This window comes from Caloenas nicobarica, chromosome 19 (assembly GCF_036013445.1).
Source record: "Caloenas nicobarica isolate bCalNic1 chromosome 19, bCalNic1.hap1, whole genome shotgun sequence".
Classification (NCBI taxonomy): domain Eukaryota; kingdom Metazoa; phylum Chordata; class Aves; order Columbiformes; family Columbidae; genus Caloenas; species Caloenas nicobarica.
This window is the reverse complement of record NC_088263.1, coordinates 7,036,031-7,051,798: the sequence shown is the minus strand read 5'-3', so window position 1 is coordinate 7,051,798 and position 15,768 is coordinate 7,036,031. Positions and strand designations below refer to the sequence as shown.

The window sequence follows — 15,768 nt, the reverse complement described above, 5'->3', positions numbered from 1 at the left end:
CCTGGCTGTGGGCCTGAGCCTGCCCTAGTGTCTGCCCGTAGTAGGCAGCCTGCTGTCTGTAATACTCTGCCCAAGCCATCGTGTAGTCCGGCTGGGAACTTGCCTGAGAAGCAGCACTGGCAGCATGACCTGGAGGAAAAGAAAAGAAAAAGGGAGAGATGAGCAATTCATTAAGACCAAACACAGGCTTAGGATCTCCTTTTGTAAAGCTTAAAGAAGAGCCAGCCCTCTTCCAACAGCTGCAGACACCTGAAAGCGCAACGCTGGCTATCTGCTGTTTGGATACGACAGGACAGGCTTTGAGCTGGCTTGACAGCGGCCAGAAAGTGTTAAGAGAGCGTTCCCGCGGCTGTGGGGACAGGTGACAGCCTGCACCCTCCATCCGCGGCCCGAAGGCTCCAGCAGCACAGCGTCAAATGCAAACCCACAAGTCGGCATCACGCGGGTCTTAGCAGAGCGGAGAAAGCCAGGCCCAGAGCTCTCCTACCCTCTCAACAACCCAGCTTCAGCTTTCTGGTTTTTGTTAGCATCAGTTCTTGTTGTGTGCCATGTTTTCCCCAGGCAGGTCAACCACCAGCGTGGACACGAGCTGTACCGTGGTTCAATGGGAGCAGCTCTCCCGAGGCGCGACAGCAGACAGCACAATCGAGAGCTTTCAGTGGCAGAACTACATGTACCATCACCAGCAGGAGAGGATCAAAGGAGTTTTGTAGGGACTGGAAGCGAATAACGGCAGAGGATGGAGACGCAAGTGATCGGATTAGAGTTCTCTCTGTTTACAGCAAGAGTTGATTCATCTCCAATAACCCTGTTTCACTCACTCTGTTTTTTGAAATACTCCTCCCATGCTCTGCTGTAATCGGGATGGCTGTTCTGCTGCTGGCTCTGTTGGCCTGTGCAAAGATGACAACAAGGGGCATGTCAATATGGAAGAGGTGACAGTTTCCAGGCAGTGACATCCACCTTCCCACTAGACAGGCCCTGGATCTACCTGAGCTGCCCTGGCTTCACACTTCAGCTTCCACCTTTCTATAGCGCTGGGCACCTTCAGTCCAGGGAAAGCCGAGGAAAAGCTCGAGTTCCTGATTTCATCTCGCCTGTGCCCTGTTAAAGGGCGTTAAGTCAGGTCTCCTCCATGCCGGGACCTGCTCAACTCACAGCATGTTTACCGGGAGCTGCCAGGTTCGCATATCAGCCACGCTAGGGTGCCAGTTCGCTCCCATCTAACACAGGGATGGAGGGTTCAAACCCCTGACAGAACTCAGACCTATCACCTCAACCTCCAGCCATGGAGCTGCCAAGGAAACAGCCACGTTTTGAGTCATCTCACTTGATTTTCAGGGGTCTGCATCCTTCACCCCGTCTTTCATCAGCAGAGCACGTCTGCAGGAGCCCCGGAGGGCAACGCCTGTCTGTGTGGTGTCCACATGCAGCCTCCAGCACACAGCTCCGGGGCGGCCAAACTGCTCCAGGGTCCCCAGCACGGGAGGGAGCGTGAGTGCTGCACAAAGCCCAGCCGGCTCCCCCTGCCTCTCCCCTGGAGAGGAATCCACAACACCCTCCTAACAGCCATGACCGGCTCTGCGCCGCGGTCTCCAGACTCCCACACTGCGCTGAGATAAGTGGTGCCACTGAGACACCCCGCAGACCCCCAAACCTCGGTCTTCACCCAGCACAGACTCCCCCTCTTTGAAGCACTGAGACACCCTGAATCCAGCACACCTAAGCCCAGGAGCTGGGTGCACAGGCGGGATGGCCGCACTTCCCTTAGAGCAAAGAGCCCTCAGCCAGACACACACAAAAAAAACCCCTGAACAGAAAACACAGCAGTTAGAGAGGCGCAGCGAGAGTCAGGCACAGCAAGTGTGAGCGCTGAGCACAAGCCGCTGCCCACAGGGACGGCAGGGAAGGACAGAGCTGTCCCCAGCCCGGCCAGCCGCCCCGGCTCCCTGTACAGCCCGGCCCGGCGGCCGAAGGGGGCTTTGAAGTGGGGGGAAGGGGGAAAAAATAATACACTGCAAGTGTGAAGTGGGTGGAGGGAACAGGGCAGCAGTGTCCTGTCCAGGGGCATAAAAGCGGGTTAAAAGACTTGACCAACGCTACAAGTCAGGACCTTTTCTGGCAGAGGTCAAGGCTGCCTCAACTGTCCACCTGCTAATGCCAACAAAGGGCCTCCTTCAATGCCTTTTCTTCTCGGAGAATTACAGTCCGCAGCAGGCTGAAAGGACACGCAGCTAAATGCATTTCACAGCAAAATGTTTCCCCAGCCAGTTAATTTATTTAAGATGGGGGGAAGTAATTAAAATCTAAATACATGTGTAGGGGGTGGGGGTCTGCCCCTCCTCCCGCAAGGAGGGCACTCTGGAGTCTGTCCCTCGGAGAAGGCCCCAGCCAGCCCTGTGACAGGGCCAGCAGAGCCGCCAACAAACGGGCTGCAGCGTGCGGAGAAGGGACCCCTCACAAGACTGTTTTCAAATTTAAATTTAAAGTGCAAAAGCAGGTATTTACCTAGTTGCTTATAATAATCCTCCCCTGCCTTGGTGAACTCCACCTGGCCTGACTGGGTACCGCTGTGATCTGCAGCAGGAGAAAGTGGTTAAAGCTGCTTAAAGCACCGTGTTATCTTGTCTGTCCTCTCTCCTTACTAGACTGCCTTCAGTGCGCATGGCTACAAAAGGAACGTGGAGGATCCTAAGTAGACATGGAACTAGAGAACCAACATTTTCCATCAGGTTCAACAGCAGAAACAAAGCATCTGTCCCCAAAACACAGCCTTGCGGTACTAAACCTGTCCAGGGGAAGGATAATGACAAGGCAGGATGCTTCACTGCTCTTGGGAGCCACCAGAAGCAGTACCATGCTCTTCCACTCCTGTACCAAAAAAAAAAAAAAAAAAAAAAGTCCTTTCAAGCCCACCATTGCCTTTTGTTGTCCTGAAAACAGAACAACTATTGACCTTCTACAAGTCCCTAGAGCTCAGAGGAAAAGTCCTGATTTTTAGACTGTAAATGCTAAAGAGCAGAACTCTTCCAGAGACTTGTTTTTTACAGTTTAACGCACACTTCCCATGCAGGGTTCCTATGTCCTACTGTAGCGCACATTTTAGAAGTGCTCTAAGTTAACAATGCAGCATTGAGGATTTCCAAATTTCATATATGCACAATTTCATAACCATTAAAACATGACTAGTGTTGCAAGGAATCACAAGTGCAACTGCAGACGTTGCTCCTCTAACATTTCCTCTACCTCAGGCACCTCAAAGAGTGGGAATTTAGACCGAAGTTAATAATCTACTTCATTGCTAAATAAGCCTTAACACTGAAAAGCACCTGTCATTAAACCCCTTTAAAATTACTGCCATACACACACTTCTTGGTGTTTAGCCTTAGTTTTCACAAGACCAGGCCACTAAAAAACTCCTATTTCCTGAAAAAATGTGATTGAAAAGTGTCTGTTGGACATTACTGCCCATCACGTGAGCTTTGAGATTACCAAGCAGACCATGAATCTGCTCTGTTTTGGGCAAACCAGTACTCTGGCTGTTGAAGACACAAGATGATTCAGTTACCAACATCACCCCTAGCATTTACTGCTTCAATTATTCTGAAAAGCAGGACTTCCTATTCAAAACTGCTGAATTTTGACTAAATAGGTTTTTAGGAAGAAATGACACTTCGAACCTTGAAGAATAACAGCCAGTCTGACTCAGTGCTGCTGGCTTGAAGTAGAAAGTCCAGCAGTGGGGGCAATCTGGGTTCAGTTTTTGAACTCACGACTAAGGATGTGTATGCACTGTTGGTATTTATTTGTTTATTTGAAGGCTGGTTATCCCACTGGCCTCATTCTGAGCATTTAGCACGCGGAGGCTGAGCTGTTCTCATCAACTCCCAAAAGGTGACAAGGGGAAACTACTACAGCCAGTGAGGATGAACCAGCACAGGTTGCCTACCCTTCCTTCCATTTTTTGCATCTCCTTTCCCAGTTTTTCCAGCAGACTGGGCATTAAACATCAAGAAGAGCTCATAAGAAAAGGAAATAAGCAAGAACTGATAAAGTCACGAACAAAAGGATTGGAAAGGCTCTCTGCCCAGACACAGTGTGCCTGTTAGGGGGAAGCAGGGTTCACAATGGCATGCCTGCAGAACCCTGGCAGAAGAGAGCCTAAGGCAGAAACGTTTTCGTTAGAAAGGAACAGGCAGCAAGGACCAAGTTTCTACACAGAGAGAGCAGAAACAGGCAGTAAGCAGTTAAATGCACAAAAAGCATTGCAGTTAAATGCACAAAAATCATTGCAGTTTTTAATGGTCTTCAGCTTGCTATTTTCACCCAGCGATCTCATGGGTGAACCTGTGTTTTTGAGGGATGAAGCAGCGATTGCAATGGGAACACCAACCCTTCTCCAGCCCAGCTCCCAGACACTTACTTGGGACTTGCTGCCCAGGCTGCTGCCACGTCTGGTAGGTACTGCCCCAACCCTGCGTCATGAACGCCTGAGGACCGCTGCAGAGACAAAAAGGCACGCTGAAGCAGACAATAAAATACTTAGCAGGCCATACATACATATAAAGTTGTCCACAGAAAGAAAATTGGTACTTATAGTCAGCAACTGCTGAGCAAACAGGTCAACATGGGAACAAAAGGAGGTGTGACTGCTAGCTGTCTTGATGTTGGTCTGTTATGTAGCCAAGATGAAGATACATCGCACCGAACAGCACTCATCGTGATCTGTGCAGTTCAGGCTTCTTTCCACACTCTCATTGCACTAGAGACAGGAATTTCAGAGATGCCAATACCTACCTTGTTTATAATTTAATAGCTATAATCCCTCCTGCAGTCAAGCTTGAAGGTTTCATCTCACTTGCTTTTGAACGCTCAATCTTTAAAAGGCTCCACTTGTCCATTGCCCCTTCAGGGCCCTCCACCCTTCTCCCAGCCATTCCCCACAGCCCACCCATGACGAGATGGAAAATCTTACTTTTGATGAGGTGTCGCGGGTGCTTGGCTGAATGGATTCTGACCAAATCCTCCAGGTCCACCCATGCTGGTACCCTGTAACAGAATCCACAAATATTTAATGCCAGCTCTAAGCACAGGGCGAAGGCAGATGGTATGAACAGTAAGAAACGGGAGAAGACAGCCTGGGACAAGTACCACTAAACCCCAGCACCTGAAAGAAGTGACTGATTCTCCAAGGACAAAGTTCTCAGAACTGTCAGCACACTCCAGGAGACCAGCTTCAAAAGTAAGTCTGGCCAGCCCACAAAGGGACTAATGGAACTACTGCACAGGTGGAAGTTCACCTTTGAATAGCTTGGATCCTGAGTTTGGTATCAAGCCTTCTCATCTCAAACAATTCAGCAGGAAGGTTGCTTTTCAGCTTTACCATGCCCTGGGTTCAGTATTTTCCATACTTCCTTTTACCCAAGTTTCCCCCTTCAGTAGCACGCCAGCCTGACATTAAGCTTTAATACCACAGCGCTGCATTAAGTGGAAGATAAAAGTCATCCTGGATTTACTGGAGCAAGGAGTTGAATGTTACTTTCAGGGTGATGATGCCAGGATTGTGTCATTCTCACGCAGTGAGCCTTCTCATACCTTATCATTGCTGCTCTTCCCTCTCCTACACCTGCACACTACCCTTGATTATGTCAGCAAACAGTCAGATCCTTCTGGGACCACAGCAAAAACTAGTCCAATGCATGCTGGAGGGCAATTAAAGTTCAAGAGAGCTGCTAACAGGCAAATGGTTTTGAAGCTAAATAACGTAAGCGTGTGTATTCTGTGCCATCCTGTAAGTCCAGGCCTACATGTAGCTAAGAGTAAAAACACGTCTGAAAGAGACAGAGCACGAGCAACAGAGATGGGACTTACACCAACTTTCTCATCTATGAGATGTCTAGCGAGTTCAATTTGCTGCGGAACTCCTCTGATTGTGAATATTCGTACACCAGGGTCTGTGTTCGGAGGTGGGTTTCTCTGGAGCTCCACGTGGGCTCCTGACTGCTGGTTTATGCTCTTGATGTTCTCGCCACCTGAGGAAAACCAAGACATCAGAAGGGATATTCAGCATATTTTTCCATAAAAGCATAACAAAGTCAGGTTCTGGTAATGGAATATAGTTTCAATTCCCTTCCATGTGCCTCAGGGCAGGTGGGCTGGGGATGGCAACGGCAGCCACCGCACCTGAGCTCGTGTTGCTCCTTTCAATTGCCTCATAGGCGTGACCTGAAACTGAACTACTGTAAGGTTTTGGGGTCAGGAATGGCGCTGTTTTAAGAGTCTGCCTTATGCATACATGGCTAGGCTCCCACCAAAATGCAGCATGGCTGAGATACACTGACAAACCAGATGCAAAAACTGTACTGACTAAATTCTGATGGTTTTGCACAGCTGTTCACAATCCTCAAGGAAAGAGTCACCTGCAACTCAAACATGCTTTCTCTTTCTTCCATTAGGCTTTTTTTTTTCTCCATCACTAGACATTTCATTCCACTAAGGCAAAAAGCCGCCAGGCACATACCTTGTAGCTTAAAGCCAAAGCTTAAGCTTTCTCACAACCACGTCCTGTTCAATAGCTTATTCCCTCAACGAAGCCTCCGCTTACGGTGCTTCCCACGCACACCGCAGCGTGTGCATCCCTCCGCACAGCCGCAGTGGTGCAGGATTCCAGGCTGTCTTCTGCTATTTCAAAGTTAGTTGTGCATGCAGGGAACATATCAGGCTAGTTTGCCATCTGGATACGCTCGAGCACAGGGGTGCTCCGAGCAGGACGTGGCAGGGCAAGCCAAGGCAGATCTGATTTCCTCAAGACCAGCTAGGTCCCCGGTCTCTTAATGAAATTTGCTTAACAAAAGCCTCAGCCAACATTACAATGGTTCAATTCTTCTTTTGGAAGCTCACACGACTTACAGACCAGCTCCACTCAACTGGAGAAATTAAAGGGTGCGGAGAAGGAAGGGGTTTTACAGCTTTTAAATCGCAAATTAAAAATCACCAGCCAAAAGGACATACAGCAAGCAGGAAACAGAGCACAGGAAACTAAGCTGAGATTCTTGTTTGGTTTTAATTAAGAAGAGTGTCGAAAAATAATCTCCTCAATTTTGCTCGCATTTCCATCTCTATACATCCAGCACAACTTCAAAACAAACTGTGGATGTTGCAGACACTTGTTCGTTTCATTGTAATGGACTCGTGACCTTTTTAACATTTTAAAGCCTTCTTGGGGAAGGGAGGAGGAAAAGTTGCCAAAGGGCAATTAACTCTTTCTAAATGAATTTTTGAAGATGCATTTAACAAAAGATAATCGTGTCACATCCCTGCACAGACAACAGAGATTGTACTGTGCAGCCAAAAGCCAACCCCCTTATTTTCAGTCAAGCATGGGAAAGTGGTGAGATGAAGTTTCAAAACCAAGAAGGTTTTTTTATGTAACGCTTTTGTTTGATGCAGACTTGTTTGAAGCTCTGTTTTTTACATATTGAGGTGAGATGTGAATCAACAGATGCTTCATCTGCTTAACGAAAACATAAGACTCTTTCAGCCAACACACTTTGGATCAGGAAGGAACAGGAGAAATTTACTAGGCGACAGAGGCACAACCATAGGTTGCTACTCACACAGCAGACCAAGTTTCTCCTTCCAAAAGGGGATTAAAAATTGAAGCACTCTCAAACTGGAAGCAAGGAGAGTATAGATTTCAAATAATTTCCCAATTTACAATTCAGCAACAAGTTTGTGGTTGTTGGGACTTTCCACATCAGCTCCCTCCAAGACCATATTGCAAGATCAAGTTCATTGCCGCTCCAGGTTGGATCAGGGGCTGCAAGCTCCTGTCCCTGTCCCAGGAGCTGGTGCCCTTCTCCTCCCCACTCTCCAGTCGGGTATGTTCCAAAGTGCTCCCTCTTACCCCAGCTATCCCAGTTCTGCCTTCAGAGTGTGCAAACGGAGCCACATGATGCTGCCCGGTGCCAGAAGGAGTTCATTTTCCGCCCCGCCGAGGTGACCCGCTCGGCACATGGTGGCTGTCTATAGCCGCATTCAGCAGCCCCGCTCCATTCTTCTACCTGATGGGGGGCAGAAGTGATGCGAGAGTGGCCCCCCAGCTGGATGTGAAATCGTAAAGCAATTAATCAAACCTGCTAAAAGGCAGAGCTGACAAGAGCCAGGCCGGCCACGTTATCTGTCAATATTGCTGTATTTATCATGGAAATCCAGCGGGGGCCCAGAGAGCTTGCGGTTTGTTCCAAGCACCACCAAACAGAGAAAGCCCTTGACAAGTGCATGGTGCTTGTCTCCACCCTTCCTTGAGCCTTTCAGAAAAGAAAAGCTGCACCTACCCACCCTCTAGAGGAAAAATCTACGCACAGGATTTGCAGGGAGCTGAGCGCTTTTTATCAGCTCATAAAGGCTCACGCTCCCAAGCTGAGAAGTGATGCCCATGAAAAAAGGGCCCTAGATCTTCTATCATACATGGTGCAGAAACTGAGCTGGGAAACTTCCCCATCTCCCTCTTTTTCCTCCCTTCCTGAGTGGTGACATGGAGCTGGAAGCACAGCAGCAGTACCTGGTCAGATCACATACAATACACCCAAGATAACCATCACTTGGGTGCCATCCTCAGCAACTAAGCCGCGCGTGCCTGGAGGACTCGCCCAGATTTTACAGAGAAAGCTAACAGGCAAGTCCTGTATCGCAAAGGAAAAAAAAAAAAAGGAAAAAAGAGAAAGAAAAAAAGCTGGAAACCTATCAGAAACTAAAAGGGGATGAGCAAAGGTTTTACAATTGGTCACTGTTAAAAAAATCCAAACAAACCTAACATCCTTTCTCCCCTACATTGCCGCATAAGCAGTGGGAGAGGAAACAAGAATTGGGTGTCTTGCATCAACATATGGAGTGTGCAGTACATCCATCCTGGTCCAGGCCCCAAAAGGCAATGCCACAGCCATCACTCACTTGACAAAAATGAAGGCTGCAAGAGACTAAGAGCATAGGCACTGTAAGAACACCGATTACAAGGTGGTATTACAAAGCTACAAGCACTCAAATCACCATACAACTAGTAATTAGTCACTCCAGAAAGCTTCTGATCTGGCTGGGTAAGAATTCCTATTTTGCTGTTGTGGAAACAAAAGGTAAAAAGCTACTCTTCACCCCCACAGCGAGTCGGTGCCAGGCCTTGCACTTGAACGCTGAGACATCCAACTCTGCTACCTGCATTTATCTTTTCAGCACACGGTGCTCTCTGGAGTCACAAATGCTCCACTTCAGTGCACTGCTGAACAACAAGTGACCTTTTCTGATCCTTTATTAAGGATGACTAATGGATACAGCAATAAAGTTTCATTATAATTTGATTTTTCCATACATATAACTCATTTGTGGGCTTAAAATTTGCTTTGCTTGACCTTTTTGCCCAACCGGACTGTTCAGTGAGACCAAGCACAATCGCTCTGCAATTTCTGCATCATGGGGAGCGCAGGTGTTTTTTCATATTGAAAGAAGTTTTCAGGTTTGTGAACAGGTTTACAGCAAAGAACAACATCTGAAAATGATTGCAGCTACACTGCTGACATGCCCGTGTCTGATATCTGTGTCCTTTGTCATCCAACAAGGCAGGAGTTCAGGGTGCTATAGGGGCCAGGTACACGGAAGGGAACAAGCCAGACGCAGTGGGGCTGTGCAGCAGGGAAAGAGGCCACAACACGTTTCATCGCGAGCTCACTCCTGCGCAACAGGACGGCAGGAAACTAAATGTCACTGAAACATGGCACAATGCCCTCGAGTCTCTGCCTCCTTTACCGCTGTAGCTAATCTGTTCCTGCTCTATTCATCTCGTCTCTGCTGAGGCTAAAAGCCAACTGTGATTACTTAAATACTAGTTAAGGCATACGTCCTTCTTTCTGAAATAAGCAGAGAGAAAAGTTAAATACAACTCCTTTGATACATTAGTGTATTAACCCAGAAGCACCGCAACAATTCAGAGTGGTAGACCTCTTTTAGTCTTGGCTCTACTCTAAGTTCTGCCATTACCCAACTGAGACTGCTGCTGATGCTCTGGTTTCAGAACTGTCTTGGCGTGTTTCTGGCTCTTGAGAGCAAGTGCCAGATGACTCCTTGTCCATCTCCTTAGTACACAGAGATTCAACAGCAAAGGGGCCTCCATAGCAGCGAACATCTCGTCCGAGCAAGAAGGGGTACAGCCTGCTCCGTGCCACGGACAAATCCTGCTGCTTCACTTTATTCATCAGACACTTCAGGTACGTGGCTGGAAGCAGCTACTGTTATTACCACATTCAGAGACCTTCCATTTCATCACACGGCACTCACAGAAATCCAACACGATAAAATGACTGTTCCGCTTGTCCCTGATAAACTGTCCTTTAAACGAATTCTCTATAAAAAGAATCTACAAATGAACCTGCCTTTTCTCAGCCAGCTGCTTGTTATAACAAGCTTACTTGACAGCTCTGCATGAAGAGCCTCTCTTACATATTGTGAACAAGGGCCTGGAGAGTACAATTATGAGCAAGAGCACCACAAAGAAAACAACCACAAGCGCTTATAGCTTATTCCTACGCTGCATTCACCGGCCACTAAATACCTGCAATTACAGAAAACTCCAAAGCCTCACTGTCAGGCAGCAAGAACGCAACCATCCCGAGAGGGAGAGATTGCAAGCTCTAATATTTAGTGTCACCGGACCCACCTTTGCCTATAACGAGGCCGCACTTATCGGCTGGCACCGTGTAGGTTATTTCCTGCATGCCCCCGGGTGTTCCAACACTCCAGTCCCCACGGCCACGACCTCTTCCTCGGGTGACAGCCAAACCTCCAAAGCCATCTCGTTCCTTGGAAGGCAAAAAAAAAATTATCAGTGTCTTTTTTTGCTGGCACCAATGTACATTAAAAATAAAATAAAGCAAGGTAAGTTAAACTGCATTATAATCAATGGCACTGAATTAAGATATTCTTGGACTTCAGTTTCACATTCAAGATTTTGAAGCACTTTAAAGAAATGCCAAGTAACGTAGGTTAGAGTTGCCTTCCTGACTCAGGAAGATATTTATATTTTTTAAATGCATGCCTTTGTATCTGCTGAAATAAACCTATAAACAAGCATAAACTGCTAAGGGACTTTTAGTTTGTGATGGGAGCTTTCCTTAGAGCAACCAATAGATCTTGGTGCTGACACACACAGAAGTTGCTTTCAAACCCTTTCAAGTCCCATTCTTTAAAAATCTGCTGGAATTACTCAGCTGAAATGCACATTTTCCAAAACTTCCAAAGGAAGCTTTTAAGTTCAAAGGCATTTAAAGGACATAACTATTCTGGGTAACCGATTCCTCCAAAAGCAAAGCCATGGGCAGAGACTACCATGATAGACCTCAAAATTTAAGTGGCTGATTAAAAATTATGAAATCAAGTATTCAAACTAGATCTCAGGGCAAGAAGATATATCAAGACCTACCCTTGATGGAGAAATTATGCTCAAGTATCTGGTCTGGAATGGCCTAATAGCTTTACTTTTCATAATACAAAGGGAAAACACATCCTCCTTCATGGGTCTGCTCTACTACTTCACATTCTACTTCTTGCTCTCAGGCAACGCAGTATGTTGCTGTCTTTCTTAGAGCACAGGGAGTGCATACGTGAACATTTATTGCCTTCTGACCCCCCCAGCCACCAGACCAGCAGACAGGAGCCTGAAGGAGGCATCACTGGTAACTCTGCTGCCTGAGCGTGACTCGGTCATTGTCTCACGGTATTGCTGGACTCCATTCCACCAGGTCACCATTTCCAAAAAACTTAAGAACAACTAAACATGGGGGGTAAACATGGAACTACAACGAGGCCTCATAATACTGCCTGAGAACTGGAGACCTTCCCATAGCTTGGTTTACATTAAAAAAAACCAAATAACACAAAACAAATCTGGCAGCTCTGTCCTGAGCAGCAGCATGTGTGGCCCATCAGAGGGACAATTTAACACTGCTGTCCTTGCCAGGGTGGCATCCATCCACACAGCTGCACACACACAAACTACATTCCCAGATAAGCACTTTCCTCCCAAGGGCCTCCAGAACCCACCTGTGCTGTGAGAATGAGCTCGCTGATGATGTGCGCTGCGTGTTGACACCTATCGGGAAGCCCCATGACCTGTGCGACTCTTTCAGAACTAATCCCATCATCTGTGAAGAGAGGTGGCAAGGACTAAATTAAAAGGAGAAAACATCCACCCACCAACAAAAGCCCCCTTCTAGCATGACCACTGCTGGCAGCATTTTCACATAACGTAACTACCCCAAGAGCTACCTCTTCCCTCCACCTTCAGTCCCTCTTCTATGGACAAAAACCCAAGACAAAACCCAACCCACATCACAGAGGGAACAACATTCAAAAGGCAACACTTTAAAATGTCAAAAAGCCATGAAAGAGACTGATATAATTTTAAGAGGACAAAGGCAGCTTTGATAGGTGATCAGACAGCCAAGGACCCAGAGAAAGTTACTTAGAATTAATCAACTCCTGATCCCCAAAGGCTTTAATGTCCTGAAGGAGAACTCTTTAACAGGAAATAAAAGTTTTTTTGTTATTTTGTTTATCCATATAATTACCACTCAAGGCATGACTGTTGTGACATCTAATGTTTGCAAATGAGCTGTATATAATCTTACTCTCTGAAAAACAGAAAGTGCACGAGGAAGCAGCATATCATATTTAAATGGGTTTCAGAAAGAGACACAATGCACCCTTAAATTAGGAAAGCCTAGTTGCTGAAACCTCAGATCAGATTCACTTTAGCAATCCCAAACTGGAACGCTGGTCAGAAAGTAACCACTCTCCATCCTCACACAAACCTGGTTTAAATTGAATCCTAACTCCAGCATCATTCTGAATCTTTTTGATCATTTCTCCATTTCTTCCTATCACAATTCCAACAGCAAACCTGGGCACAGAGACCTGATGGGAAAGGCAAAGCAGTATGAAAGCTCAGAGAACTAGTCTGAATTACTCTGATTTTACAAGGAGATGCTCTTAAATATGGGGACAGGCCACATGAGGCAGCTCCAGGCTACAGAACCATATCCCTTAAGAAAAACAAACATGTGGCCACAAATTCCTTCCCCGCTAAATGAATTCTGCACTACAAGAATGCAGCTTAAAAAGACAATTAGAAAAGGGCCATCTGGGAGTCCATGCGAACTCCTCTTCTTTGCAGACAGACTCACTCTTCTGGCAACAGAACACAATGCATTTAAAAATAAGCTTACAGGTTACATGTGCAATGTGATGACTTCCACCCACTACCCATCCCACGGGGAGGTTAGCAGAGTACTCGTGAAGAAAACGTACCTCTATGCTGCCTCCTCCCATTCTAGAACTGAAATCATTGCGTACGCCTCGGAAGTCTGCCTGATCTTTCTCTCGGATGATCTCCAGTACCATTTCCCTCGCTTGCTACATGGGGAAAGAAGTTACAGTTAGCTTAAAATTATTCTGCTTGCCATGTTGGTGTTGGGGCCCCAGCAGTGGCTAACAGTGACGCTTCAAGCAAAGCGATCTCCATCTGCTAACGGAAACAGCACTCTGATTGACAATTTCTTTTACCACAGTCTAGGGAGATCTGTTCTCAACGGCATCTTCCATGTCTGACAAAATCTGCCAAGTGTGCAAGGCGGCAGTTTCTTGTGTGCAGTTGCTTCCTTCAGTCTTTCAAAGAGGCCCTTTAGCTTTTAAAATAACTTCGAAGGGTTTTTCTGGTTTTGTTTTTCTGGGGCTTTTGTTTGTTTTTGTTTTGATTTTTAATTAAAGGAAGTTCTATCCTACTGGGTAAAACTGAAACCAACACAGTAAGGTAGAAGCTGTGGTAACATAGAGGAGATCACGTCCCCTAAGAGCTAGAGAGCACGTCCCAAGGAGGCAGGTGGGCAGTACTGAGCTTACTGACACTCAGAAAAGTTAAGCCCAAGCCTCCAGCAATCCGGCAAGACATTTTCTGAGACAAATGAATATTCTTCCTCCCTACTTGCAGCCCTCAAGGCCATTCACAAGCTTGCATGTGGCCCAGCTAGTAAAAGTGTACCTTGGAAATAAGGCAACAGTAGCCACTGATAACAAAAAACCTACCTGTCAACACCAAAGCCTTTGTTTCTACATCTTACCAGTCAAACCTTTGACATTTTGGTTCTATTTCCAAGTTTGAGGGACACTCCTTTACCCTTTTTACATATATTCCATGCCCCTGTGCTACTTTTTACAGAAGGGAACAACTCAAGACATTTCAGAGATGCTAAGACAGAAATAAGGGCAATAGGGAGATTTCATAGGGATTTGAGAGTTAAGAAACACTGTTGCAGCATCCAGAGAATCCCATCAAACCCAAGGATGCATCCAACTTCTTAAGTGCTTTCTAAGCGTGCTCAACTTTCCTACGTGCCTCAAAGATCTTCCAGCCCATGCAATCCCCATGATTGCCTGGCATGATTTATGGCATGGAAGATGTGACAGCAGCAGATCTTGCAAGGCAGAAGAAACCACCTGGGAAGTAGCAGCATTTAAAGTATGCTTTGGTTAAAAGTAGCAAGACTGCCATTAAACTCCTTTTTGCATATCTATATCTCCACAATAAGAACTGTGAAAAAATAAAAAAAAAAAATCTAAAAGCCCACTTGCAGTAACAGGTTTGACAAACACAACCCAAACTTGCTACCCCTGAGCAATGCCAACTGTTCCAGCAACTTATGATTAGGGAGACCCCATGAAACAGAACGATTTTTATTAGGGACAGGAATGCTAAGCTAGATTTAAGTACTTAGCAAGGTATGAAAAGCACTTGCTGAGAAGTGGAACATGCCACAGCTAAACTTTAATTCTTCAATTCAAGCACTCCCATCATGCTGCAATCTTCCAGGCTCCAGCTGATGATGGGTTTTTGCTTTGAACCGCAGGTATGAACACGTCTGTAGAACCCTGACACAAGGAGACTGAGATATTGATATTAAGCAAACCCCTTGGTTTCAGGAGTTGTTGTGGGATTATTTCTTTGTTTTAATTACCTGCGTCAATTGGCTGTCTGAGATAGTGAACCTTGCACAAAACTTTCTCAAATGTGTGGTTAAGTGAATCACTAAGAACCACTTTGCTCAAGTAACATGATTTTTTGCTTCACGGACTGGAAAGTATTTCAAAGCTACTTTCCCCAAACCCTCGTCCTCAGCTCTTCTACCCATGTCTAATATCTACGTGGAGTGAGAACTCCTAGGTTACGCTGTAAACAAGCTGACACTTGCTAGCCTGGTGTTTTAACTTGCTCTACTCAAACTTCATCCACCTTAGAGAAAACCAGCAAGGATCATTACATTTACAGTTGGATTTGACTCTGTTAGATGCTCACAAATATGCTAAAGTTCAAATTTCTCCCCAGTTCTCTAGGGCAATTGCTTACTTTTATTACATACCTGTACTTTAAATGCATCTCCAGTAATACGGAGAGGTTTATCTGCTCCAGTAGGCAATGGACCATCTTGGATCATAATCATTTTCACACCTGTTCGCTCCTGAAGAAAAAGCACAGAGCACTTTGCTAAGCAGAGTCCCTAAAACAAGGGACTATATTTCGGTTACTAAACATACTTTGGTTACTAAACATTACGTAGGTCAAATCAGCAGCTTTACAGAACACTATTTTAGCTCTTCACGGGTACTTATAGCACAAATTCAGTAACAGTCCCAGAGTGTAAAGGACCACCAGAAAGTGTGCTACTCCTG

The 15,768-nt window shown here is 46.2% G+C and overlaps 1 protein-coding gene across 3 annotated transcripts in view; it reads right to left on the bottom strand.

Annotated features, from left to right (window-relative positions):
* Positions 1-15,768, bottom strand: part of FUBP3 (far upstream element binding protein 3) — a 37,880-nt gene that overhangs the window by 1,967 nt on the left and 20,145 nt on the right. For 2 of the 3 annotated variants that reach the window (XM_065648269.1, XM_065648270.1), the window contains exons 9-18: positions 15,459-15,557; positions 13,354-13,458; positions 12,858-12,960; positions 12,088-12,188; positions 10,706-10,847; positions 5,872-6,032; positions 4,976-5,049; positions 4,424-4,500; positions 822-893; positions 2-129 (exon numbers count right to left, since the gene is read on the bottom strand). In XM_065648269.1, the coding sequence (XP_065504341.1) occupies positions 2-129; positions 822-893; positions 4,424-4,500; positions 4,976-5,049; positions 5,872-6,032; positions 10,706-10,847; positions 12,088-12,188; positions 12,858-12,960; positions 13,354-13,458; positions 15,459-15,557 (1,062 nt within the window). The remainder of the gene's footprint in view (position 1; positions 130-821; positions 894-4,423; positions 4,501-4,975; positions 5,050-5,871; positions 6,033-10,705; positions 10,848-12,087; positions 12,189-12,857; positions 12,961-13,353; positions 13,459-15,458; positions 15,558-15,768) is intronic. The other variant, XM_065648271.1, reaches the window with a different exon arrangement.